The following is a 26,050-nucleotide window of genomic DNA, read 5'->3' as shown; positions in this document are numbered from 1 at the left end:
GGGACAAAAATTCAGTGTTATAAACTAACCCAAATTCCCATCACTTTGTGTTTTTCACCTACAGTTTATTTCAAATATCCTAAGAGACAGACAATGCCTGCAAAGTAGAAAGCAAAAAATAATGTCATCAGTTATCACTATATGCTGCTGCAAATACAGAAGTCATGGTTTTAATGTTTAACAAGACTGGTCTTGTGTATCCTTTATTCAGCTTTGTTACAATCCCACCAGGGAAGTTTTACTCAGATGAGCAGATTGTTTCAATAAAATTCATTGCCAGCTCCCAGACATGGCAAGATGCTTTATGGAAACTTATCTTTCAGTCTCCAGACAGCAAGAAAATAATTAAACCAACAGAGTGAGCTGGGAGAGCCACAGAATAGGCAGCACAGAAAGGAGAAAGCATTTCCATGTCTATTTGCATTCAGAGGAAAGTTATCACAGCCAGCAATGCCCTACTAATGAATAATAATGATAAAATACAGTCCTTATCAGTGCCACAGATAAACCCAGCTGTGGCTTAGCTCTGGGAAGGATCCAGCAGCTCTGCCCAGCTTCCCCTTCCCTTCTGCATCCCAGGGCAGCCCCTGATCCCAGGCACAGCTCCAGGGGATGAGTCCAGGGCAGGGGAATCAGGGAATCAGGCAGTTGTGATCATCTAACACAAACAGCCCCATCTGGGTCATGTTTGGACACAGGGAGCACCCTGGCCCTTCCTCCTCTCAGCAGATGCTATTGAGCTTACGTAGCACGTGTTTGCAAGATGTCATTGGTCAAACCAGCATCTTCTTTTGGCACTGCTTTTCCTTCTTAAAAAAAAAAAAAGACAACACACAAAAGACAAAAAGTGGCTTTTGTTTGTATCCCAGTGCACTGAACACAGATACTTTGCAGAGAAAGGGGACATTTATCAGCAAACGAAACAGAGACAAGCAACAGAAAACAGAATAGTTTTCATGTGTCATTACCAGGGAAAAAAAAAAATAAAGGCTGGTCGTGTACAAAGTTAAAATATTTATACAAAGTTCCTGAGTTGTAACAACAGTCACAAAGCCAAAATTGCATCTGGCAGCAGAGAGAAAGTACAGGAACGGCCTGTGACTAATACAATTGTGATTGTGCTGAGTTTTCAGGGCTGTGCCTATACTAGCCAGGCTGCAGTTCAAGCTCTGATGCTGTATGGATTGGCTGCAGGTCACCCCTGTGATTCAACATGCCTTCTGGAAAGTCTGGCTAACCTTTCCCTTGCTAGAAACAAAAATCCGCTGCAAAAACCTCCTGGTCCTGCACAAATCATGAAACACAGCTTTGGAAAATGTGTCCTGTGTTCCTGGTGATTTCGTGGTGTGGGGCAGAACTGACACACTGATGGCACTGCATGCAAATATATGAGTGCCCCTACAAAACCAAGGCTATGAAGAATTGGGTATGATGAATATATGTGTTGTCATGGCTTTAAATTTGGGGCGTTTTCTCTAAAATGGCTTAAAACATTTCCACACTCAGTAGTAAATTTTCCATTATAAAAAAAACCAAAACAAACTCAAATATTAATTACATTGTGCACGTGGTTTTGAAAGGAAACCAGTATAAAACCTATGAAAATCCCATGATGGAGTGGGAAAACATCCTTCTGCAGCCCAGGAGGAGCCCTGGCAATGCCAGGCAGGCACTGCTGTAGCCAGGATCATGTCAGAACACCCCCTCTGTGCCCTCACACCCTGCCACTGGCAGGCTCATCCCCAGGAAGTTCAGGAACCCTGGTAAAATGAGTGTGACTTCAGGGCTCCTAATAACTATACTTAATAAATGTGCATTCTTCAATCTTTACATAATGTCTGATGGCTGTCAGGATGACATAAGCACCACTCCAACTCGTGATTCTCCTGCTTTGACTGCAGATTTGCCACTGCAGTTAATTAAAAGTGCCAGGCAAAGGACCATGCCTTGCAGCACAGGCAGCAGGGAGCCAGGAACACCCAAACCCGGCTCTCCCAGTGACTCACTGCATGGCTTTGGGCAACATATAATACCTTTCCTACCCCTGTCTTTTCTAACTCTTGCTTTGATGAAGCCTCGGGGCTCTGCTGGATCCCTGTTTACTCCATGAAACAAATCTGCAGGCAGGCATTCTGCAAGCACACAGAAATAGGACCAAACATGCAAACCCCTAAGTGGCACATGACTCACTGTTTACACCCAGCCAGAGAAGGAGCCATTAATTTGGGTTAATATTTTAAGACTTTCACATCCCAAAGGGCTTCAGACGTTTTTATATATGGATTTGACTCCAACCCTGGATAAACACAACTCCCACGACATGGAGAGCTGCACACCACCACAAGAAATGGCTCCAGCCAACAATAGGACACAGCTATTGTGGCATGAAGAGGGGGAGAGATCAGCATCATCAGCCAGAGGGACTCAGAGAAACATGGAATCATTTAGGTTGGAAAATGTCACAGACATCTTTTATGCAAAATCCTTTCCTTAGGATTTTTCATCCTGAGAAGCTGAGAGGCCTCAGGAACAAAATGTAACCAATGGTTATCTGCTGCTGTGGAATGCAACAGGTGCATCTGGGATTGGGCTCATGTGGTTGTTTCTGATTAATGGCCAATCACAGTCAGCTGGCTCAGACTCTCTGTCCGAGCCACAAGCTTTTGTTATCATTCTTTCTTTTTCTATTCTTAGCCAGCCTTCTGATGAAATCCTTTCTTATATTCTTTTAGTATAGTTTTAATATGATATATATCATAAATAATAAATCAGCCTTCTGAAACATGGAGTCAGATCCTGGTCTCTTCCCTCATCCTAAGGCCCCTGTGAACACGGTCACAGGAAAAGACCTCTGAGATTATGGAGCCCAACCACTAAGCCAGCACTGCCAAGGCCACCACCAACCCAGTGTCCCCAAGTGCTGCATCCACATGGCTTTTATTTTCCTCCAGGAATGAGGATTCCAACACTGCCCTTCTATGAGGAAATTTATCCCAATGTCCACCCTGAGCTGCCCTGGCCCAGCCTGAGGCCGTTCCCTCTGCTCCTGTCCCTGTGCCCTGGAGCAGAGCCCGATCCCTGGGCTGTCCCCTCCTGTCAGGAGCTGTGCAGAGCCACAAGGGCCCCTGAGCCTCCTTTGCTCCAGGCTCAGCCCCTGCCCAGCTCCCTCAGAGCCTCCTGGGGCTCCTGACCCTTCCCCAGCTCCATTCCCTGCCCTGGACACACTCCAGCCCCTCCATGTCCTTCTTGCGGTGAAGGACCCAAAATCACCCCAGGATTCAAGGTGCAGCCCCAGCAGGGCCAGCACAGATATCCACCTGGTGTCCTTTAACAGCATTACTTGAGTCAGATAAAAGAAGTGCAATCTGGACAAAACAGCTCCAAAACTAAAAGAGGAGGAAGCACAAAACCACCCCCAGGCACTGCCACGGAGAAATGGAAACCAAGAGACAGCCAGCCATAAGCAGGAGGTGTTTTGGTTTGAACTTTTTCATCCATGAAATAAGTGAATGTGTCTCCATGCTGGCACAGAAGTAAATCCCTCCTCTGTTCTGTAATCCCCTCCATTTGTGGATGGAAAGTCAGGAATTTGCAGGAAGCACTTTGCAGTTCAATAAAGGGATGAAGAGGAGACAAAAGTTCTGAGTTTAATTTGTGTTAACCAGCGACAGATCTCCTTCATGCTTCTTATTTTTAGGTGGGAAAGGCACAGATGAACGCTAATTCAGCTGTGAGTGTAACTCTGGCAAAACAGGTAACTGTCCTGGGAATTGCATTTCTGTTCTGACTAATTCAGCTTTCAGAATACGTTATGGCAAAACAAAAACAACAGTCATGAGCACATAAAAATATAGAATATCATCTACAATCTAGAAACTGCTTGACAGAGAGTCAAAGAAAACAAAAAACCCAGGCTGAACACATTACAAGCCTCCAAAAGTATTTCATCTATAGTTAGAAAAGCAAAACTGAGTCTCCTTATCTAAATATGGAGCATGGGAAGCTTGCAGAAAAAAAAAAGAAGAAAAGGATGAAGTGTTGTTTTGATATGTCACCAGCTTTTCAATTGCCTGGCAAGAGATTGCTGTTCTCCCTTAAAAATAAAATACAAATGAAATTACAATTAAATAAAATAAAAATAGCAATTAAAAATATGCTGGTGCTGGCAGACCCACCCTGGAGATGTGAGCATTTTGCTGCATGGGAAGCTGGACCAGCACATTGTCCCCACAGTGAGGGCTACTAGAAGCTGAAGATGTCAGGAAACCATTGCTGCCTAAACCGATGAATAAACTGGAGTTAAGATCCAAGCTTTTTACAAGATATTTCATTCCTCTGGGTCCTGAACACTTCTGGAAGCAATATGTGGGCTTCCTCAGGCTCTCAAGAGGAAGCAGCATGTTATCCAGCCACAGATTTCAAAGTGAAATAGCATTTCAGAAAAGCCACTTACATCTGGCGTCCAAGTAGTTTGTTTCTTCAAAATGTGGGCTATTAAAATATTGATGCATAAACAGAGAAGTTTGCTTTCCTGCCTCCTCCAGTTTGTACACACAGGGGAAAATCAAATCCCCTCTGACCACAAAGATACAGACACTCTCTGCCTCAGGAAACCACCAGGGCAACGAGGGCAGGAGGTCTTGTTGATTTAAAAGAGTCAAACAGAGTGTTTATTAGTAAGATACAGGAGAAGCCTTAAGCTGAAGGTTTCAGCTGAAGGGCTGAAATGTCACCACAAATTAGAGATGGGTCACAACCCCACTGCTGCTGCACCATGCAGATGCCAAATCCTGTCTGGGGTAAAGAACCAGGAACTGGCCACACTGAGGAGCAAAACTCTTCAGGACCTGGCCTGTGTTCCCTGTGTGATTTCAGGGTCAGTGTCTCATGGCTGCTTTTTGAGCACGTAGAAAGAAGAAACACCTCGAGATAAAGCCATTCACCCTGCTCCCCCCATTATTTTTGTGGACAGAGCTCAATTTCCAGGGCTGAAAAGGGTCTCCAGGCAAAAGCCACCTCCACCTTCCACTACTTTGGGCTTCCACTTTCCATGTGGGCTGGGTTCTTGTATAATTCTGTCCCCCGTTAGCCCTGACATTGTCCATTAAACCACCCTGAAATCTCCTCCCCTCCTGCTGGTGTTTATTTTTCAGCAGCTGTATCACACATTCTGATTTAACAAGGTAGTTATTTGCCCTGAGATGAATCCCACAATGCAGCTCTGCCAGCAGAAAAGCATCTGCTCCCTTTGGAGTGTTGTGCAACAGTTTTGATGGGTTTCCCACTCGCTGCAGTATCACACGTGCCACGCAGGACGCATTATTTATTTCACCAGTCCCTGCCTATGCTGCCAAAATCCAGCTTTTTCTAGGGAAGTCTTATAAATTTTGCATGTTCATATCCAAATTGTCTGCAACTGCACTGCTCCTTTCTAGTGATGTGGTCTCCTTCTTGCATTTGGAAGGATATTTAGATTGGATTCATGGCTACCACATTGATTCCAATCTTACTTCCTACTTTCAACACTCCAGCAAACTGCTCAGTGTCACCACAGACATGAGAAACACTGGTGCTCTCTTTTATAGACTGTAAAAACAAGCACATTTTAGGGCTGGAACAACTGCTCCAAGGTTTCTGTTCCTCATTGACTGCAAGATGTTTTTCCACGGAGAAGAATTTAATCAGGGTTCATCCTCACTGCTGCCCAGATTTTACCACCCTCTTTCATTTCCTACTGCACTCAGCAAAGCCAAATTAGTTCTAGTAATGTCTCTGACCAGATGTTCACACCTTAGAGGAAAACAGCATCCAGGCTGCTGCAAAATCTGAACAGCTGTAGGAATACCAGCTGACAGCCTGATCCCAGCTCTGTTCCTAATCACAGAGCATTCTTCACCCTTCAGATCCTGCCTTAACATGCCACACATAAAAAAGAAGAAAAAACCCTTCTGCGTCTTTGATGTCACCTTCAAATAATTTATTCCAATTTAAGAGCTTTGCCTCTTACTTCAGAAAAATTCTTAAGGGTGGTTTCCATGCCATTTCCAGATTTTTAAGGGGTCATTTGTACCACCCCATTGACTTCTTTAGCCAGCAAATACATTTCAAATTCAACAAATTATTACCCCTGTGATTTTAAAAAGTCTTTTATGCATCTGAATGACTGCAAGGCATTCCAGTACAAAAAGGAAAGCTCAAACACTGAACTTGAAAGGGTATATAAAAATGCCCCATAAAAGTTCAATCTGAGAATCAATTTCTCAGCTGACCACGTTTCCATTTTGACTTTTTTTTGTGACCATATAAAACATTGTTTTTAATTCTCAAATGCAAAGCAACACCTGTCCTGTGAACAGAGGTGCCTCATGCCTCACCTTGGACTGGGATTTCCCAGTGCCAAGTCACCAGAGCTGGCTGCAAAGCTGGGTCTCCCATCCCTTTAAATTTCCCCCCAGTCTTCTCAAAATTATCCTGAGCTGCAATGGGAGAGGCCAGGAGGAGAACATCAGCCAAGGTACTGCCTTGTACAGCTGATAAGATGCTTCCAAGGGCAGCTCAGACCAGTTCCAGCCCTGTTGAGCAGTGCTTTCCACCACAAGCCCATCTGAATTCTTTTTCCCAAGCTGCTTCCAGGTTCTCCCTTCCCACACGCAGCTTCCCAGGACAACTAGGAGCCATTTCCTCCTTGATAATGTTATAATCAAATAACATTCAAGCCATGCCTGCTCTTTTGAGTCCTCAAACTGCCCTTCACCCCAGTTCAGTGTCTCCTCTGCCACCTCTCTCCTCTGGAGTTCAGCTTCCTGCTGCTCCAAGTCCTCTCCTCACCACATCTGCTCTCTCCTCCACCTTGTGTTTCCAATTTTAAAGCACTTTTCCAGCTGCCCTTCGCTCCCCCCTGTCCATCCTGCTCATCCCAATGCTGCCAGTGCTTGTGCTGGGGATCTTTCCCTTTGCCTCTTACTGCTTTTTCTTATTTTAGGATAAAAATGAGAAAACAAGCGACGCCATGAAAACAGAGAAAAAAACAACACGGCAGAAATATTATTGGTACTGTTTGGTTTTTCTGCCCAGTTGCTGTTCAGAAGCTTTTCAAAAAGAAGAAGATTTGAAGTTATAAAGGCGGCAAGGGAGCAGCAGGAGCACTCCATCCCTCGGGTCATCCAAGAGTTCTGTGTTAGGCGCCTGGCTTAGTCATGAACTCTGGCACAAACACTCCTGACCTCGCTGGGGAATAGCCCTGCACTAAAACAACGCTGCAAGATCTACACATTTCTGAGTCATGTGTTTCAAATGAAGCATTCCTGCCCGTTACACTTGGAGGTCATCAACTGACAGAGCAAACGAGGGGAGCCAACATGAGCAGCACCCCAAAGAGCCACGTCCAGCTCATTGCAGCTCCGTTACACAGCATTTCCACACAATATCCTTCTTGCTACGTGTGCAGAACCTCCTGACAGCTTTTCTGCTGTGGCAGGAGGCACAGCAACGCTGACAGAGGAACATTTGATATGGAGGGAGATCATAGATGGGAAGCTGCTCAGAAAACCACTTGCGGTGTAAGAACATCTTTCCAAGCTGGCTTTAATTTCCATGCTCAAGATGCTCCCCAAGGTATTTTCCACTTCAGTGTCTACATCAGCAAGGGACAAATGTGTCCTCTAAAAGCCATTTCTGACTTCAATATAGGCACTCAAGACAGAGTAGCACAAGCAAAATAGCCCCATTTCTTCTCTGAGAAAGATTTATGTAAGATAAACTGTATGCAAACCAGCCAGCAAACTGGGGTGTTGTTTTTTATTTGGGTTTGCATAAAAAAGTGCTATATAATACTTTCACTACACTGAGAGGTGTCAAAATTACCACTGCCACCCACAAACTTGGCTTTTAAAAACGTGTATCCACCTAGTTGATACATTCTCAACAACTCAGCCCAGTAAACACCTTGTTTTTCCTTCCAACCTGAAAATCAGCGACAGTTTTTGGAAAGGAGGACGTTAAATTAGAGGAACAAAATGTGTCTCGCTTTAACGACTCACCTGAGAATCTATTTTAATTAGTGCAATGTCTGATTTTTCATCAACATCTTTAATTTTGGCTTCATAGGTCTCCCCGTTCTTGAGCTCCACCTTCACCCTGTTCTTGTTGGTGACCACGTGGGCATTGGTGACGATCAGCCCATCCTCAGAGACAATGAACCCCGAGCCACTGGCTACAGGAACCTCCCTCTTGGAAAAAGGAAGTCTAAAGGACAAAGGAAATAAAAAGTTTATTGCTGCAAAAAAAGATGAAAGGTCGCAAATAATTCCAAATAACACACAGCCAAAAGGAGTTCGGTGAGTTCTTAATGTTTTAAGATATCTGCTGTTACTCTCATTAAGAAGATAACGCACATCCATTACTTTAGCTAATTGTTTTTCCATGACCCTTAAATTATCTTTAATTCTTAAGCATGACAAATATTTATTATCTCAAAACCCTCTTTGCTATTTCATACCATCAATCAACATTTCTGTCACACTGGCAGCTGTTTTCAAGAATTAAATAAAAAAGAAAAAAAAAACCCAAAACCCAAGACTGGGCATCTTGTTTACTTGCGAAATAATTCAATGTGAACCACAGCAGGGGCGATCTTCTCCACCACATCTGCAATAAAGTTGTATTTGTGCCTCAGGCTGTTGGGATGTTCTTGGCCTGAAATAGAAACAGAGGACGTGTCATGAGTTCTTCAAGTGACTGCAGGAGGGCCATTGCAAAACACCTGAATTAAAAAAAGCTCTGAGTGGGCATCTTTCCCTTCCTTAAAAGTCGTCTGCAGCATGACCCTCAGCCCTAGATTCCCTCCCCGCTTCTCTGCACAGAGGTGGAGTGCTTCATCCTCAGGGAAAATGACCCGTGGAGGCTCCTGGTGTGGAGTGCACCCCACTGGGCCATGGGGCAGCATGGGCTCATCCCTCTGTGGTGCCAGGGATGGGGCACTGCAGGAGTACAGGGTTCATTCCCTGTCTATGAAAGGGATTTTGTACTCAGATGCCTCCCTTGCTGCCCTCCTTTTCTGGATGGTCTACTTAGCCTGGATGGTCTTCCCAGATTAAACAAACCAGCTCTGTTCCTCTGCCAAAATACGCCTTCTTGGAGGGTTTTGAAGTCTCAGGCTGCTGCATTTGTAAAATGCTGAGGACACAGAGGGCCTGACCCCAGTGTGAGCCCTCAGCAGCTGCTGAGAAAGTTTAACTTGGGTACAAGGCTGGGCTTCCTTTCCCACCAGTGTCCCCACACAGCCCGACCCAGCAGCCCCTGCCTGGCACCTACACCTGGAAGAATCTTCCACACACTCCACAAAGCCCCACTCAAGGCATCCTTCCTGAGCTTCATCAGCTCCATGGATCCCACCCTGCTTTGGAGCCACTCCCAGGGCTGTGAAATAGATAGGACAACACAATGGTTCCACAAAGCTCTGCATTCCTGGGCAGTGCTGCAACAAAAGCTCATGGCCACTGGGTATTCAGCAGGGGCCAGTGGGGTTTTCAAATGCCACTGGATACCCAACTCCCACTGTGGCCAACAGAAAACCTGTCTGCACCAAGAGAAGTTTAAAATTCTCTGGGAAAAACTCACAGTTCTGAGACAGCTTCTCCTTCTCAAGCAGTTCAGGGGCAAAACATTGCTTTTTAAAATTGGGAGCAGCTATGCAAATTGGGAACAGCCCAAAGTGTTATTTTGTGTTCCTTCAGAGGCGAGAAACACCCTTTGTTTTCATTTCGTTTTTATCTGGTGCATCCATCTCCTGTTATACAGGCACAAGCCAAGCCTGTTACAGGCTTTCAGAGGAGCATTAACGTGTTGTGCTACTCCCATCCATCTTTGCCATTTGGCTTCTAAATCCATGCAGAGATTAAAGCAATAAGCAGCTTGTGGATGCTGTAAGTGCCTTTGACGGTGTAAGAGGACGATTTATTTGCAGAATCATAGAAGGACTATCCCATAAACCTACCCCAATACCAAAACCCCGAATGCCCTTTGCTGTTGGAAAAACCAGAGAGGAAAGCCATGCAAATGTTCGAGCAGGCACTGGAGGCAATAATGATTTGGGAACAGAATGCCCCTGCTTTGAACACGAACCAGACTCTGGTTTGGTTCAGGGGTGAGCATGTTCCAGGTGCCGTCCCAGTGCCAACAGCACACACTGTCCCTCGGGAGAGGGGTGCGTGCTCCACCCAAGCACCATCTGTCACTCAGGGACAGGGGCTTTTTTCTTATTTATACCCTGTGAAACATCTCAAGGGCTTTTAAATGCAGCCAGTGACAAGCAGCAGCCGCGGCAGCAACCACAAAACCTGCTGTGCTCTTTCAGAAGTGTTTATCTGCTTTATGAAGCAGCGACATTGATCAGGAAACTTTTGTCCTCACCTCACTGTTTCCCTCAAGAGTATTCAGTGCTTTCTGATTTACAGATGAGCTGCTGCCCTTGGGCTTTCACCCCACAGAGGCAAAAGGGCTTGCTGATTGAGAAATATCAATTTACCAAACGATTTATATTCCCTACTAGAAATATTCAGTATCCAACGAGTCATGTCATTGCTGTAAAGCTGACAATTATCACAGGGACAGTTCTGGGAAGCTGCTACAATAAGAAAAGCAGTCTGGAATTATCCACTTGCATTAAATAGGTGCTTGGACAGATTATCAGGTGGGATTAACGTGGTGCTGGGCTAAAACTCCACAGGGCACTGCTGCAGCCATGGATCTGCTTTTTGATCACTGCTTATAAAATGATTTCATCTCAGCTGCAATGCTGTAGACATCCAAAGGTCACATCCTGCCCTTGGGAAAAAAAAAAAAAAAAAGCTCCACGGATGAGGGAGCTACACAGGCAAAGCACAGTTTTTGTTTGTTTTTTTTTTTTTTTTCATGCCTTCAATCTTTTTTGCTTTTAGCTATTGAAGAAGAAAAAGGATGCCCAGGCTGTACATGGTGAGACTGCTAATACCTCATCTCAGAGCTGCCTTCCCTTGAAACTGGAGCCTACAAAAGCCAGGATTTCAGAAGCAGCAGTATTTTGTCCATGATCCACCCCCTCATGCAGTCCCAAACTCAACTGCAGAGTGAAGAAAAAAAAAAGTTCAGAATTTCCTACTTTTGAAAAAGTTAGATAATAAATTCTAATTCATGGCATACTGACCCAAAAAGCTCCCAGCAGCTGGCCACGCCTGCCTATTGCTTATGTATTAGGAATTCCTGCATTGTGTAACACAGTTTTGCAACTGCTCTTGAACCACTGCCCATTTAAATGGAAAACATACCTTTTTAAAGCAAAAAAACAACAATCAAAGCACTGATCTTGATGGATTCATCGATGAATGTTAACAAAAAAAAATCCTGTAAACTGGTCTTTACCATCAACATAAAACCTGAAGGCTGTAGTAAAAGTATTGATACATTGAAAAATTCTTTTATCACTGAGATTAAGAATAATGGAGGGAAAAAAAAAAAAAGCTGATTTTTCTTTGGGATTACTGAGCTGCACATGGGGAGCTGAGAGCTGCACTGATCTTTCCTACAAGAAACCACCTCTGTGTGTGAAATTTTGCCTAACATTTGAACCCAGGCACAAAGGACCACGTGGAAGCTTAAATGGCCATAAAAACACCAACATTACAAATTTAATGTGGGCAGATGCTCATTCCTCAACTACCACAGGGCAGTTTCCAGCAGTGAAACTGAGAACTTCACCAGGAATATTTTCTTCTTCCTTCTGACACATCTATTTTCCAGCTGTAGCAATAGCTCAGGGCCTGTTGGTAACAAATATATGTTTTTGGTTTTGGTTTGGGGGAGATTTTTTTTTGTGGGGGTGGTGTTGTTTTGGTTTGCTTCTAAATCATTGAGACCTGGGCTTGAATAAAGCTCAAGTTCTTAAATACCTTCAGGCTCTGATGTTCAAATCTTCCCAGACTGCTCCTCTTTCTATTTATATGCTGTGATTATTGTGTTTTGTAATGTTTTTACTGAACTATTGCACAATGCCCTAAAATGCCCACGAGCACGGCTAAGAAACCTTATTAATTGCATTATAAAGATGATTGTTGTGAATTCAGTTAATGACAAAAAAACACCAAAAAAATATAAATAGGTTATAGCATGAAAAATTCCCAAGGCAACTAAATTCTTCAAGGACTTCAAAGGTGTGCTGGCTGCCAGCCCTGAAATGAGAAGGCAAATCTCTGCCAACTGGCATTAGCAGGGCTAATAATCAGTAAACAGACTGCTAGGAGAGCAAGACAGAGTACCAAGCCATGAAAAAAAGCACACCCAGCTGTAAACAACTGAAGTAATTTGGTTTCATAAAGAGGAGCCAAAAAGCAAATTAAGATCTGTGCTCTGGTTAGGTCATTACTCAAAGTGGCATCGATGCAATGATGCTCACAGCTCACACATGCTGCTTTTGGTGGTTATTTTGAGCTGAACTGAGGAGATGCTTTGGAGATAGAAATCTCACCAAAGTGACCTCTCCCCTTCTGCTGGGAGGACTGTCTGCTGCTCTGGAAGGGCTGCTCTTGGCATAGAGAAGGGAGCAGGTCTTCAAACAAAGCTTTGGGCACATCTCAGTCAGGCATGGGGCTTTTCCCCACTCAGTTTTCACCCCTTTTCCCTTTTCAAAAAGGGGGTTCAGCTTTCCTTCCCAGTGACTGAGGTGAGGAGCAAAATAATTGTCCCATTTAACAGGATTTTTTGTCTTAGACATGGTGAAAGGGATAAAAAGGCACATCCCAGCAATTCTGTGCCACCCTCACTGAAGGGCTGCAGTTCCTGGGATAACTAAAGATATTAAACTGCCCAGGCTGCTGAAAATAGGCGAGATGATTTCCTCCTGCACTCACCACTTGTTCAGACACACACAGGGGTTTGAAAGGATGGCTTGGGATTCTCTGCAGAACGAAACCAAAAGAGCTGCAGCGCTCACGAAACCTCCGGGCTGCCAGAACCGGTGACTACTGACACAAACCACAAACCAAGTTTTGCTTGGAGAACTTCCACCCTTCCCAAATAAAACTCCAGCCTCTGGTGTTTGTACAAACTTCCATTCATGCCATAAAAACCTCCAAAGCTCTGACAAGGGAGACAAAAAAACTCCAGCAAAGGTGCTCAGCTCACCGAAAGCAGGGGGATCAGCAAGCCCTGCTGGAGAGAGACGAGGGGAAAAGTGTGGGAATCTGCTGCCACACTTTCTTTTTTTAAATTACAGAAAGCTGCAAGCCTAAATATTCCACTTCCTATTCAAGGATAAGTTGTGTAATTCACCAAAAAAAGGGTATTACGCAATGAAAACACTAAGAAAATAAGGAACAACACTCGACGTGTCACAGGCAATTTGCTCAAGAGCAACTCTTAGGTCATTGGAGGGAATTTTGAGAGGTCTAAACCACAGCACCTTGTTAACACAGATGCTATTGCATCAGTTATTTTTCCCCTGTATAATCCATGCAGAAACTCAAGACACCTCACAGATTTCTGGGAGGAAAGTCTGCATTACTGTGACTTCCCTAAAAGCAAAAATACTTTCATAGCCCTAAATAATGGTAAAATAAAATGCTTGAAATCTTTCCAAACAGTAAACTGCACAAATCTGGTCTTCATTTAAAATATTTCCTGCAGCAAGAACCACTGCAAGATTAAAGTGAGGACTTAAAGTGAAATTGCTATTTGGCATAAATGCACACGTGCAAAGGGAAACTAAAGTCCATTTACATCACCATAATATTTAGATGATCAATTCCTTCTTGGCAGTGTTCAACAAGGACTTTGTGTTTTCCCTGCTAATCCAAAAGCAGAAACTCATTCATTTTAATCACTGATTTTAAACAAACCCAAAAGAACTGCCAAGCTAAACAAAAGAGGGAATCTACACAAAGTTCATAGAGCAGAGCAGCTCCCAAATTAATGGTAACACAGGACAGATTTCAGAGCAATGTGTGGTCACTCATAGAACAAAAGAACGTTTGAGTAACAAAAGAAAGGCGAAAAACTTCATGTTTTAATTGATATTCTACTCATTCACTACTGGCCACAAATTAATGCTTGCCCTGGGAAGAGCTTGGAAGGGAAAGGTATTGAGAATCCAGTTGTAGGAATAAGTAAAAGCAGATGTTGGCAACACAAGAATGTTACCAATATCTGATGTCCCATCCCTGGAAGTGTCCAAGAACAGGTTGAACAGGACTTGGAGCATCCTGGGACAGTGGGAGGTGTCCCTGCCCATGGCAGGGGATGGAATGAGATCAGCTTTAAGGTCCCGTCCAAGCCAGGCCACTCTGTGATAGTAAGAATTATCGAGTTATATGGAGAGAATGACAAAAAGAGTTCTTGTGTATTTATAAAGCAACAAGAAAAAGGATTTGAAGATAATGAAATTGCAAAGCAGAGCCTTTAGAGAACTTTGGTCCAACATCTTTAGTCCAGCTTCTTTCTTAGTGGGAATCAGACTTCTTTGCCATCCAGTACCAAGGCTGTTCAGGATGTTCTTGCTGCTGAAAATGGTCAATGGGCAAATTCCTCATGTAACATGCCCACAGCTTCCTTCTAGGAAGTTCCTATATAATTTCAGATTAACACTTTCATTTTTAACCAAACAGGAACTTTTCCTACCACTTATCCCCAAGGCAGAGTAAGTGGGAAGTTAATCAGACACAGAATATCTTAGTTACAGCTCAGCTGCTGAATTACTGTAGATCACAGGGTTGGAGGGTTCTGCAGAGAAGGAATGCCCTGGATGGGTGCATCCTGGTCCAAACTGTGTTACTCAGTCTCCATGCAACTTGTAAAAAGCAATTTGTGCTTTAGTGTCTTAGATTTAGCTCTAAAATGGGCATAACCCTATTTTATCTGATTGGAACAGTCTCAGCCCTTAGCAACCCTTGCAGAACCTCACAGGGAGAAAATATGTATATAAAAACTCTCAGGAATGCCAGAAATTCCTTTATAAACCAAGTGCACTGGCTTGAGTGCAAAACAGGCTCACAGTTATAGCAGCAAGGAGCAAAAACCACCAGACTTTTGAGCTGATGAGGCTCAAAGGCAACTGGGTGTCAGGCAGGAATCCAGAGAGGAGAGACAGCTCCATCTAAAACAACAGGAAACTGCAATTCCTTCTGTCAACAGCAGCGGTGAGGTGGGAGGAAACCCAGCTTGGGCATAAACAGCAGCCTGAGGAAGGGAAGGAAATAGGAGAAGGGAAAAGAAAAAGGGGAAGGGAAAGGAAAAAGGGGAAAGGGGAAAGGGGAAAGGGGAAAGGGGAAAGGGGAAAGGGAAAAGGGAAAGGGGAAAGGGGAAAGGGGAGGGAAGGGAAGGGAAGGGAAGGGAAGGGAAGGGAAGGGAAGGGAAGGGAAGGGAAGGGAAGGGAAGGGAAGGGAAGGGAAGGGAAGGGAGCAGGAACACGCCGTTCCTGCAGCAGCATTGCAATATTAACACAATGCTGAGGGGGCCTCAGCCAGGATGTCCCATTAATTAATTAATCCCAATTAATTGGGAGCCAGAAGCCCTCTGACAATGGCACAGAGCTCTGGTGGCCGTGCCAGCAGTGCCCTGCACAGGCAGCAGGAGCAGCATGAGCAGGGAGATGCTCGGGCACACGGAATGAAGGTGAAGAACAACTCAGAGCAAGGGCAAAGAGTGCTGAGCTGGAAAACATCATTAAAAAAATGTCATTCCAGCAGCCCTGTCTGAGCTGGAAGCACTAAGAAATGTAAGTCAGGTAGTTATGGAAAAGAGTCTGCCTCATTTCCTGCAGACAGAGGAACAGAGTATTTCAGCCAACAGGTTAAAGCAGACAATTCTCTTCTCTGCAGAAGGCTGAAAATACAACAGATGAGTCAGGAATAATTCCTTCTCTCCTTTTTTTTCAGCCCTGCTCAGTTTGTGTCCCTTCCAAGTTGGGTCATCACCCTGTTTTACCTCCCAGCTCCAACTGGCTACAGGCAGAGAACCAGCAAAATAACCTCAAAACTCCCATTAAGTACCAACGACGTGGTAATTCCTATATCCCACATGTAACCAGCAGCTGCCTGATCTTGAGAGTTCCTTCTGAAATTATAAACCCATTAAGATCTCGTTTTAAGTATGTGAGAAACTTTCACACTGCATCTTCAGAAGAAATCCCTGCTTAAGAGGCATTTAGCTTCAACTTCCAGGAACCCTGGTATGAAGACACCAGGGAATAAAAACAAGTTCTTGTTTTCATGCTTCTTAAACTTCTCTCTGGCCTAAAAAAAAAACTCTTAAGGGGAAAGCCTATAAAAAGCTTCCTAAGATGCTGCTTTTCTGCAGCTGGAGGAGGCATTGATTTCACCACTTTGCTGTGGCAGGACTTAGGAGAGACATGGAGTTGATACAAATATGGGTCAAATCTATAGGAAAAAATAGATGTAAAACCCTCAGAACAGTAATAAAACAGACAGCACTCCTACTCTGGGGTGTTGTAATTGTACAGTACTTGATCCCAGCATAATTACATTGCAAAAGCCTCAATAGCCTGAAAAATCTGTCAGCCTTTGGCAGCATTTTCTACATCTGTCTCAAGAATCACTCCAAGACCACCCAGATTTCTGTTCTAATGTGGATATCAGAAATCAGTGAGTGGCTGGGAAATGAAGCTGGAGTGATGTGGATGTTCCTTGTGCCACCCTACCTGGGGACCTACCACTGGTGAGGCAGCCCCTGTCACACAGCCCTGCTGCTCCTGCAGTCCCTAATGAAGGGTTTATTGCACAGCAGGTCTCCATTTCCCTCTCTCAAACATGCATTTTTCAAAGATATTTAGAGTCCTGATTATTATATTCACTGCTCCCCTATCAACAGCAGCTATTTGAATATTAATATACTTATCCCCACACCTATCCTGCTTTATTTTATGGACCATCTGAGTACTTTTCATATTTATAGGTGGCTTCTGCTTGCCCACTTTCAGTGCCTGAATACAAAAGAAAACAAGGGTTAGACAAGCTTTACCTTCATAGGTTGAGGTCTACACAGAGATAGAGAAAGGGCAGACACTCCAAACAGCGCCTGTGCTGTCCTGGAAAAAGGAATGAATCATCCCTTCACCACCACTAATGTTGAAGCATGAGATTCCTGGGGGGTTGTGTTTATTTTGGGGGTGGGATGGTGGGAGGGGAGAGGCTTGTTTGGGTTTCTCTCCCTTCCTAGTGCTTGGTGCACCCACTCCTTCCCTCCTCCAAGAGGGCCCTCTGCAGATGCAGATCGACAGATCATCGATGCTGCTGGCAGGGCAAAGCCAAAACTGCAGCCTGAGAGTTTGAGAAATAGAGTAATGGAAAAGAAAAGTAATGGAAAATGGAGCAGCAATGCTGGCAAGGTGCAGAAAACTGAGCAGGGACTGATGGAAGCTCAGTTTGCCCTCAGCTCTGCTGCTGGCTGACCTTGAGCAAAGCTCTTTATCTTTCCCTGCCCTAGATTCACTATCTGTGAAACAGGGCAATGACAGTGGCCTCTGGAAAAATATTGAGAGCTCCCCTTAATGTTACCCTCTGTTACAGAAAATATTTCAAATTTTAGACCACTGGGTAACTTCTGTGCATGGCTGCCAGATTTACTAAGCATTATTTTATCCTTTAGTTGTCTGGCAACACAAATCCCTGTGCTACCAGAAACATTTCAAGCACCATAGCTCAGTCTCACTGGGGTTTCCAGCAGCAAAAGGGGATGTAGGAATTATTCACTGCACATCCCTCTCCCATGCCTCACCAAAAAAAAGACTTTACAACAGCAAGGAGATGGAAAGACTGAGAAACCCTGATGAGGAAAAAGTGACAGAGACAAGAATGAGGTTTGGTTAGCCAATACCACACAGAGTTCTAATGCCACTGCTTGCAGTGACAGGGCCAGGTACAGCCTGCAGGAAAGGCAGAGGAAAATGCATTTGCTCACACATGGAACACATATTTGCTTTGTTTTCCCACTTTTTTCCTCCAGAAACAAGCTCCTGGCAGAGCACTTGTAACAAATTGCACAAGCCAGCTGACCCCCAGCCTTGTGCTTCCCCTTATCAGGGCACCAGGGTGCCTGATATTAACCCAGAAATTCAAGAGCTGCTCTGCCTGTCTGCATAACTCACCTCCAGTTGCTAAAATGGGGTAGCAAAGATCTCCCCAGTTCATTAAACTCTAAAATAACTACTCACCTGTGTCCTGTCTCACAAGCTTAAGATATTATAACTCCCCTGTTACCTACAGATATAAGGTCAACATCCATTAGTAAAAGAACAATTATTTTACAGCCCTTTGATACAAGGGAGTGGAGGCTTATTTTTTAGTTATATTCTTCTCTTTGAAGCAGGATAAACAATTTGGGAATTACAATGACCTGCATCCAGAAGGCAAAATAAAGTCTTTTATTCTACATCCTGAACACAGCCTCCAAAATAATGTCAGGTATTCACTTGGGCCCAGCTACAAAGGCAGTGGGACTCAGTGCCAAGTCCAGCCAGGCATCCTGGAGGCCCCAGCAGCTCCTGGGAGTGAGCAATGGCTGCATTTATTACAGCACAAGTTCCACAGAACCCCAGTTTCTATTTCTGACGTTGCTTCCTTTCACTCCAAGCACACGTAAATTCCCATTTGAAAAATATTTTCCAGCTTCTCCTATTTCTTGGACGGCAGAGGCCGAGAGCTGCTCAGGATCTGCTGCCTCCCTCACACCCTAGCAACACTCCTGCTGCTTACTCATGGCCTCAAGTATTCCTGCCCAGTCCACAGGTACCTTTACATTTCAAAGCCCAGAAGATGAAAGGATTGAATCTTTCCTTGTTCCAAATCTGTGTTTACTGACTTGACTGTTTGAAGTCTGGAGACTGCAAAATTACTGCCTGCTCCCCAGGAAGGCAATCTGGATGTGGAGAGGAGAAAAGGTGAGCTGCTTCTGACAAACCACTTCTTACAGTTGCCTCCTCTCCGAGCTGAATACTTGGCTTTGGAAAAACTTTTTAATCCCACACTTGGGAATTGGTTCTCTTCTGGAAAGATGTTGCTATTTATTTCCACTGCCTTCAGCTGCCTCTTCATTCCCTCCCTCCTTCCCTCCCTTCTGTTGCTGCAAAATAGACTGAGGAGCAAGTTGGAAAAGAATGGTGTTCAGACCACCCAAACAGCAGCTGAGGGAGGAGATGACATTTAGCAGCACTGGAATGGCCATTTGTGCACTCAGACCCCAAAATCCTGCTCCTCCTGGGTCATTTTTAATAGACTTGGCACGTGCCAAGTAACCTGCCAAAGTCTCCCAACACTTCTTCAGCACACAAATAACAATAATAAAACCACCACCCTGCGCCTGTTATTATCTTCAGGGAAGCAGCTGAAAGCCTTGTTCATAACAACAGTATCAGCTTCCCTCTTGATAAATATCTGGCAGGGCTCCCAACCTTCACAGGTTTCCCAGCTGAGTTTCTCTCTCTGCCCTGGTTATCCATCCCTTCCTGCCAGGCTGAGCAGTGCCAGGCACAGGGATTCAGGCACAGGGACTCAGGCAGGGCCCTCTCCTGCCCATCCCCTGTGCCCTCAGCTCACTCTTAGGCTGCTCTAGAAGGACTCAGCTAATGACAAATGGGTTATTGACCACAGAGGTCCTTTTCTCCTGCCAGATAATGACACTGAGACACTTGGATGCCTGGTGCATTTCAAAACACAAAGTCAGGCACTTTGCAAGAAACTGAGTGATTTAATTTTTTTTTTTTTTTGCTTTCCCTTCGCTGTCTGTAGAATGTGAAATCAGGTGATGGAGTAGCAAAGCCTGTGTCTCAGTGGTACACAGCTTTCTAGACTGAGCAACCCCTCACCTCTGCCTTCTCCCCAGGCAGTCCAGCTGCAATGTCCTGCTCAATGCAAGCCATGAGAGCTCCCATCAAACCCCAGATGTGACATCATGGTGAGAGCACGCCTGGGGCAGATGTCAGAGCCACCTGTGACAGCTGCCAGCGAGCTGAGGGCTGCTGAGCTCACTGAGATACCACATTAGACATGGCAAACCAAATGAAAATATGAAAACATATAAAACCAGGCAGAAAGTAGTTAGAAATGGAGAGCAACCACAAGGAATGTTCTCCTTCCTTGGGTTAATGAGGAAAGGACAAATCCAGGTTAGTTTCTATTTTACAGTGTGGAGAGGAGGGCACACTGTCCCAAAACGCCTGCCAGCACTTGTGGGAAAAATGAGGAAGGGAATAAAGCCTGGCTGAAGTTGTGTGCTGAGCCCTCTTCCCTTGGTCAGCAGGAGGGATTTAAGGCCACCAAAAACATATTTGCAGAAGAAAAGGAAAACATCCTCCCAGCATGCTGAACCTCACCACTGAACATCGAGGTCTCGTGGCAGTGACCTCGCTCCTGGGCGTGGGATGCTCTGACAACAGCCACAGCTTCTGCCCAGGGGACATTCACCTCTCTCTGTGCCTCTGTGCTTGGTATCAGCACACACAGAGCTGCAGCAGCACGGGCTCTGCAGGCCTGAGCACCCTCTGATGGAGAGGGAATTGTGTATTTTGTATTTGGTATCAGCACACACAGAGCCGCAGCAGCACGGGCTCTGCAGGCCTGAGCATCCTCTGATGGAGAGGGAAGGTTTCTTTAGTGGCAGCTGCAGCTCAGGAGCCCTGCCCAGGCTGGGGCACAGCAGGAGGGGTGGAACACTGGTTATGCTGCCACAGCACAGCTGGACACTGCTGGGAAGGGCTGGAGGTTTTTAAGGCTGATTTTGCATAGGGAATCATCCCCCTTCTGCACACAGGCCCACAGCAACCTGCTCCTGCCTCTACTGCTTCCCTCTAAACACTGCTGGTATTTGAAGAGATTCCCTGGGAATCACGGATCAGCACCGGGAGCAGACTGTAGGAGATGAAAATTGAAAATGACAGAAAGTTTTACTTTATTTTAAGCAATATACACAGCACTGTACTTGACCAGCTACTGAAATAGTGTGAAGTTTAAAAACAACAACAAAAAACCCTTTACAAACACTTTCTCTATGTTCCCATTCCTTTGCTTCCCAAGGCTGTTGCATCGTATTGACCGAATTATTTACGAGGGTGTGTTACTATGAAAAAAATGGCTTGAGATAACTCAGTCCTTAGGTAGAAAAAGCACTCCTGATGATGAACCCAAAATAAAATTAAAAATTAACTAAATAAAGGAGCCAAATATTAGGTAATGCTTTTTCAAAACATCAATTCAAGCACTTTACAGCCGACTCTCCATCCCTTTTTATCTCAGGTTCTCTACATATGAAAAAAAAGCTTTGCTGGTAGCAATGTTTGCTCTCATCCAGGGATAAACATGTGCTGCTGGTTGGCTTCTCCAGCACTTTCTTTTTGTTCCAGAGGTGCAACAGGGCAAAATGATTGTCTGGAATTGCTCCTGATGGATCCACAGCAGCAGAGCTTTCCCAGACAGGGACTCTGTACAGCCCGTGCATTTTCTGTACCCCCCACCAGAGGCACGTATTGCTCCCAGCTCAAACACAGCCCCAATTCTGCAAACGTTCAGCAGAAAAGGCTGAGAAAACAATATTGGTTTCATGAATCGAGAATAAAAATCACAAGGCATTGTCTTACACTGGGCATCAGGAAACTGTGGGGTGAAACGTTTGATTGTCTCTGGCGAGAGCAAATGTCAGCAACGTGCCACAACACAGCTCTGACACCGAGGGGACAACCAGGGGTACAAAAAATTGATTGTGTTGACACCAGAGCTGTGAGCCTGATCTGTAGGCTGAACACACAGCCCCTATACCTCAGAATGTTTTTCTGTTGAAGAGATGATGGCCAAGTGTAGAAAAAGATGTGTTTGAAAGAAAAGGACGTCCAGAAATTATACGACTTATACCAAAATAATTAATCCTCACTAAAACAGCGCTGACTTACTAAAAAGTGACTACTACTCTAGAAATAAAGGCTTAATTCATGCTAATTTTTACACGTTACCCCCTAATGGTGCTGAACGGCTTGGAAGGGATACAGAGCTTCGGCTTAGGGGGTTTAATCCAGCCCGTATTAGGGGCTGCATCTTGTGACGATCATCCCCTGCTTATCCCAGCTCGGCTTTGCCCCGCTCGGTGTCACATCCTGCACCCACCGCTCCTGCCGCACCGAACACTTCTCCGGGCTGCTCCGACACCGTTTCCTAACCCGGCAATGCCTCTTTACACCGTTTACAAGTAATTTGTATCTGTCCTGCACTGAGTACTCACTCACATTACATTGGGTCTGACTACTAAAGAATGCTGAAGGAGAAACGCCACGCGTTGTTACTTATCGGCGTCCATCTCCATCCTCAAAAAACCCCAACAAAAACAAACACAAAACTCTAGGCTGAGCTTAACACGCTGTTAACAGGCTTCTCCCTGTCCAGCAAGTCTTTTATTAATCAGAGCGCGTCTGCTAAGCCGGGCCAAGGCAGGCAGCAGCCTGCTCTGCCCACCCCTTTGCTCCATCACATCCGAGCGGCTCCTGCATTCCTGCCCTTATTCCCCGGGGCATTTCCCTGTGACAAAGCGCCGGGACGGGAGCGCTCTCGACTTATTCCTCCGAACTTTGCTGGGCTCCGCAGCCGTACCCGCTGCTCAGGCTTTGCACCAGTTTCCCCCAGTTTCGGGCCGGGCATCACCCCTCGGGGTGGGAGGCAAGTTTAAATCGGGTACGGTGTTTTTCACTCCCCGGCACTTGGCAGCCGCTGCCAAGCCGGTTTCTCGCTGAGCTGGAGCGGCCGGGCTGAGCCGCGGCCGAGCCCCATCTCCGGCTCCTCCTGGGGAACCGCATCCCGGCCGGGCATGAGGATGCCGGGGCCGAACCTCCGCGCATCCCCCGCACTCCGGGTCCTCCCCCGCGCATCCCCCCGCGCATCCTCACCCTGCCCGCAGGCTCCGCGCTGGATGGCGATGATGGGCGGCTGCCGGAGGCGCTCCGCCCGGCGGCTGGCGGCCCGCAGCTGGCAGTGGCTGGCGTAGGTGACCGCATCGCTGCCGCACACGGGCTCGCTGCTGGTGCACTGGCAGCGCCCCGCGGCCGCCCGCTTGCGCACGGTGGCCGAGGCGGGCACGGCTCCGGGCGGCAGCACGCACTGCAGCCCCTCTCCGCAGGGCGGCCCCGCGCCCCCGCACGCCTCGCCCTCCTCGGCCCCGCACACGCGGCAGCAGCCGCAGGCGTCGGGCACGGGCCCGCCGGGACAGGCTGCGGGCAGCGCCGGGCAGCGAGAGCGATCGCAGCGCTCGGGGCAGGCGGGCGGCACCGCGGCCAGCAGCGACGGCAGCGCCGAGGGCAGCAGGGCCGCCAGCAGCAGCGTCCAGCCCCGCAGCAGCGGCATCGCGGCGGCTCCGGGGCGGCGAGCGCGGTGAGAGCGCCGGGGGCCGGGCGGCCGCTTTAAGGGAGAGGCGGCGGGGCGGGACCGGACCGCGGGCACGGCCCCCCCCGGGATGGGACACCCCCACACCGCCCCCCCGGACAGCGACATCCCTCGGGACAGAGACACCACCCCGGGACAGCGATATCCCCCCCGGGACAGAGATATCCCCCCGGGACAGAGACACCCCCCGGGACAGAGACATCCCTCGGGACAGAGACATCACCCTCGGGACAGAGACACCCCCCCGGGACAGAGATATTTCCTCAGGACAGAGACACCACCCCGGGACAAAGACAGCCCCCCCCCCCCAGGACAGCAATATACCCCCGAAACAGCGGCAGCCCCCCGGGACGGAGACATTCCCTCGGGACAGAGATATCCCCCTCAGGACAGCAATATCCCCCCGGGACAGAGACATCCCCCTCGGACAGAGACACTCCGAGGGGAAAAACTACCCACAGTGGGAAATCTCGAGGTTCTGTCATCCTCTCTCCATGGAAGGTTGTGTCTCTTTGTATCTCCACCTTTAATAGTGGTTGTTCTAGAGAGGAAAGGTGTAGAATTGTTTTTTTTTAACATGTCAGACAGCGACATCCCCCTCGGGACAGCGACATCACCCCCGGGACAGAGAGATCCCCCCGGGACAGAGAGATCCCCCCGGGACAGAGACACCCCCCGGGACAGAGAGATCCCCCCGGGACAGAGAGATCCCCCCCCGGGACAGAGACATCACCCCGGGACAGAGACATCACCCCCGGGACAGAGAGATCCCCCAAGACAGAGAGATCCCCCCGGGACAGAGACATCACCCCCGGGACAGAGACACTCCCCCGGGACAGCCGGAGGTCCGGCGCTGCGGGGAACCTGGGCGGTGAAAGCACCGAAATCGCGGCCGGCAATGATGAAGATCCGGGGAAAGGCTGATAAGGCGCTCCTGCGAACCGGGGGAGGGGGATGTGAACGCTTCCCCACCTCGGGAATTACAGTAAAACAATCCGAAGTAAGCGCCGATAAAGCTTCCGGCTGATAAGGGGATGGGGGCAGCGCGGGGTCGGTGGAAGGAGTGAAGGGATGAATCCATTCTATGGAAATGTACGCAAATATCAGGTGGTTTATAGCAATATCAACTCCCCGCCGGGAATGGCCGGTATTCCCGTGAGACCCCCGGCTGGGAAGGGCGCGGGAGGCGCTGGCCGGTACCCCGGGGATGGGAGGAAGGGATGGGAGGAAGGGATGGGAGGAAGGGATGGGAGGAAGGATGCTCCCGAGCCTTCTGCTCTTTCTGCTCGGCCCCGCGCTTCGCCCGACACTCTCAGTGCCGCAGGACGAGGGGGATACCAGCAATTAGCAGAAGGTTAATCAACCGAAATAATAATAGGGAAAAAAAAAAGAAAAAAAAATAGAAAAAGAAAAAAGGAGTTTTCCACTATCTCAGGCAGGCTGATTCCATTTATCCGGCAGCTGGGCACCGGCCAGAACCTATGGACAGCGGCCTCTCTGCCATCTGCTCTTCGGGCACGTACAAGGAGGTTTAATTACAATCAAGTGCCCTCCGAGGGACAGGGCATCCCTGCCAAAGCTGAGAGGGAGCGGTTTAACAGAGCTGGAAATTAAGCAAAGCCAATTTTTTTTTTTTTTTTTAAATTACAAGCCGATTAAACTTTTGAACTGACTCGCAATCTATAATTATTTCAGTGTACCTTTATCAGGCGCCGATAACCAAGCAGCTAATGAACTTTACAACCCATTAGGTGAGAGGAAATGCTGTTAACTGTTCGATGAGCTGCAACCAAGGAGTTGAACTTGTCAGCAACTACATTAACACAACATAATCAAAAATATTTTCTCCTAAGAAAAATTTAGCAACGACCCATTTGAGCTTTGCAAGCACCAGAATTCCAGTTGTTCCAGGGAACACCATAAAAACTTATCAAACTGTGTGCAAAACTTATTAAACTGTTGGTTAGTACCTGAAGCTTGGAAACCAAGTATAATCCAGTGTTCCCAGTTAAAGTTCCAGTGTTCCCAGTTATATCTGCAGTTTTTCAGTAACTTCTGTACTCAGCAAGAAAAGAGATTCCAGGAGAATCCCCTGATTTCAGAAGTGATCCAAGCAGTAAAATCGAACAATTCATAGAAAATTGTCTTAATATGAAAATCATTTGTGTTAACAAGTCTTAAGAAAAAGCTCAAAAATATTAACAAGTTAAAAATCTTTTAAATGTATGTACATATGTATACATATATATACCCCCCTATATATATGGGGGATACATATATCCATGTATGTATATATGGATAGATATCATGGCAAAATGTTTCCAAGTAATTAATTATCCATTGCTTATCGACAGCTTTGTGGATTTTTTTTGTTTGGTTTGTGTTTTGTGCCTTTTAAAGATAAGTCTTTACCGAAAGCTGATGAGCTTTTAGCAGGAAAGAAAGAAACAAACAACAACCCCCACCAAACAAAAAAACCCCAAACCATTTATACAAAAACAAACAAACAAACAAACAGCAAAAAAATCCAAACCAAAGGAAAAAAAAAAAAACGCCAAAAAAAAACCCACAACGGGTTCAGGAAAGATCTCAGAAACTCCTATTTGGAAGCAGGAACAAAATACTCAAGATAAGTGAATTATTGTGGGGTT

At 46.4% G+C, this 26,050-nt stretch overlaps 1 protein-coding gene and 2 long non-coding RNA genes across 5 annotated transcripts in view; 2 read left to right on the top strand and 1 right to left on the bottom strand.

The window, feature by feature from the left end:
• The window catches only part of HTRA1 (HtrA serine peptidase 1), a 32,932-nt gene extending 9,532 nt beyond the window's left edge, over positions 1-23,400 (bottom strand). Inside the window, exons 1-3 of the mRNA XM_071446362.1 lie at positions 22,907-23,400; positions 8,595-8,694; positions 8,040-8,244 (exon numbers count right to left, since the gene is read on the bottom strand). Of these exons, the coding sequence (XP_071302463.1) occupies positions 8,040-8,244; positions 8,595-8,694; positions 22,907-23,360 (759 nt within the window). The 5' untranslated portion in view covers positions 23,361-23,400. The remainder of the gene's footprint in view (positions 1-8,039; positions 8,245-8,594; positions 8,695-22,906) is intronic.
• Positions 14,964-16,022, top strand: LOC139599246 (uncharacterized). Of its 2 annotated transcripts, none has more exons than XR_011682198.1 (2): positions 14,964-15,164; positions 15,903-16,022. It is a non-coding gene; the product is annotated as an uncharacterized lncRNA (long non-coding RNA). The 2 variants fall into 2 exon arrangements; XR_011682197.1 differs by having other exon boundaries at positions 14,964-15,169.
• On the top strand, positions 23,253-25,072 carry LOC139599247 (uncharacterized). Of its 2 annotated transcripts, none has more exons than XR_011682199.1 (2): positions 23,253-23,387; positions 24,839-25,072. It is a non-coding gene; the product is annotated as an uncharacterized lncRNA (long non-coding RNA). The 2 variants fall into 2 exon arrangements; XR_011682200.1 differs by having other exon boundaries at positions 23,270-23,387; positions 24,835-25,072.
• Positions 25,073-26,050: the final 978 nt, after the last annotated feature.

Source organism: Agelaius tricolor, unplaced genomic scaffold (assembly GCF_023055355.1).
Source record: "Agelaius tricolor isolate 1412-34295 unplaced genomic scaffold, bAgeTri1.0.p SCAF_22, whole genome shotgun sequence".
NCBI lineage: Eukaryota > Metazoa > Chordata > Aves > Passeriformes > Icteridae > Agelaius > Agelaius tricolor.
This window is presented reverse-complemented; position numbering and strand designations above follow the sequence as displayed.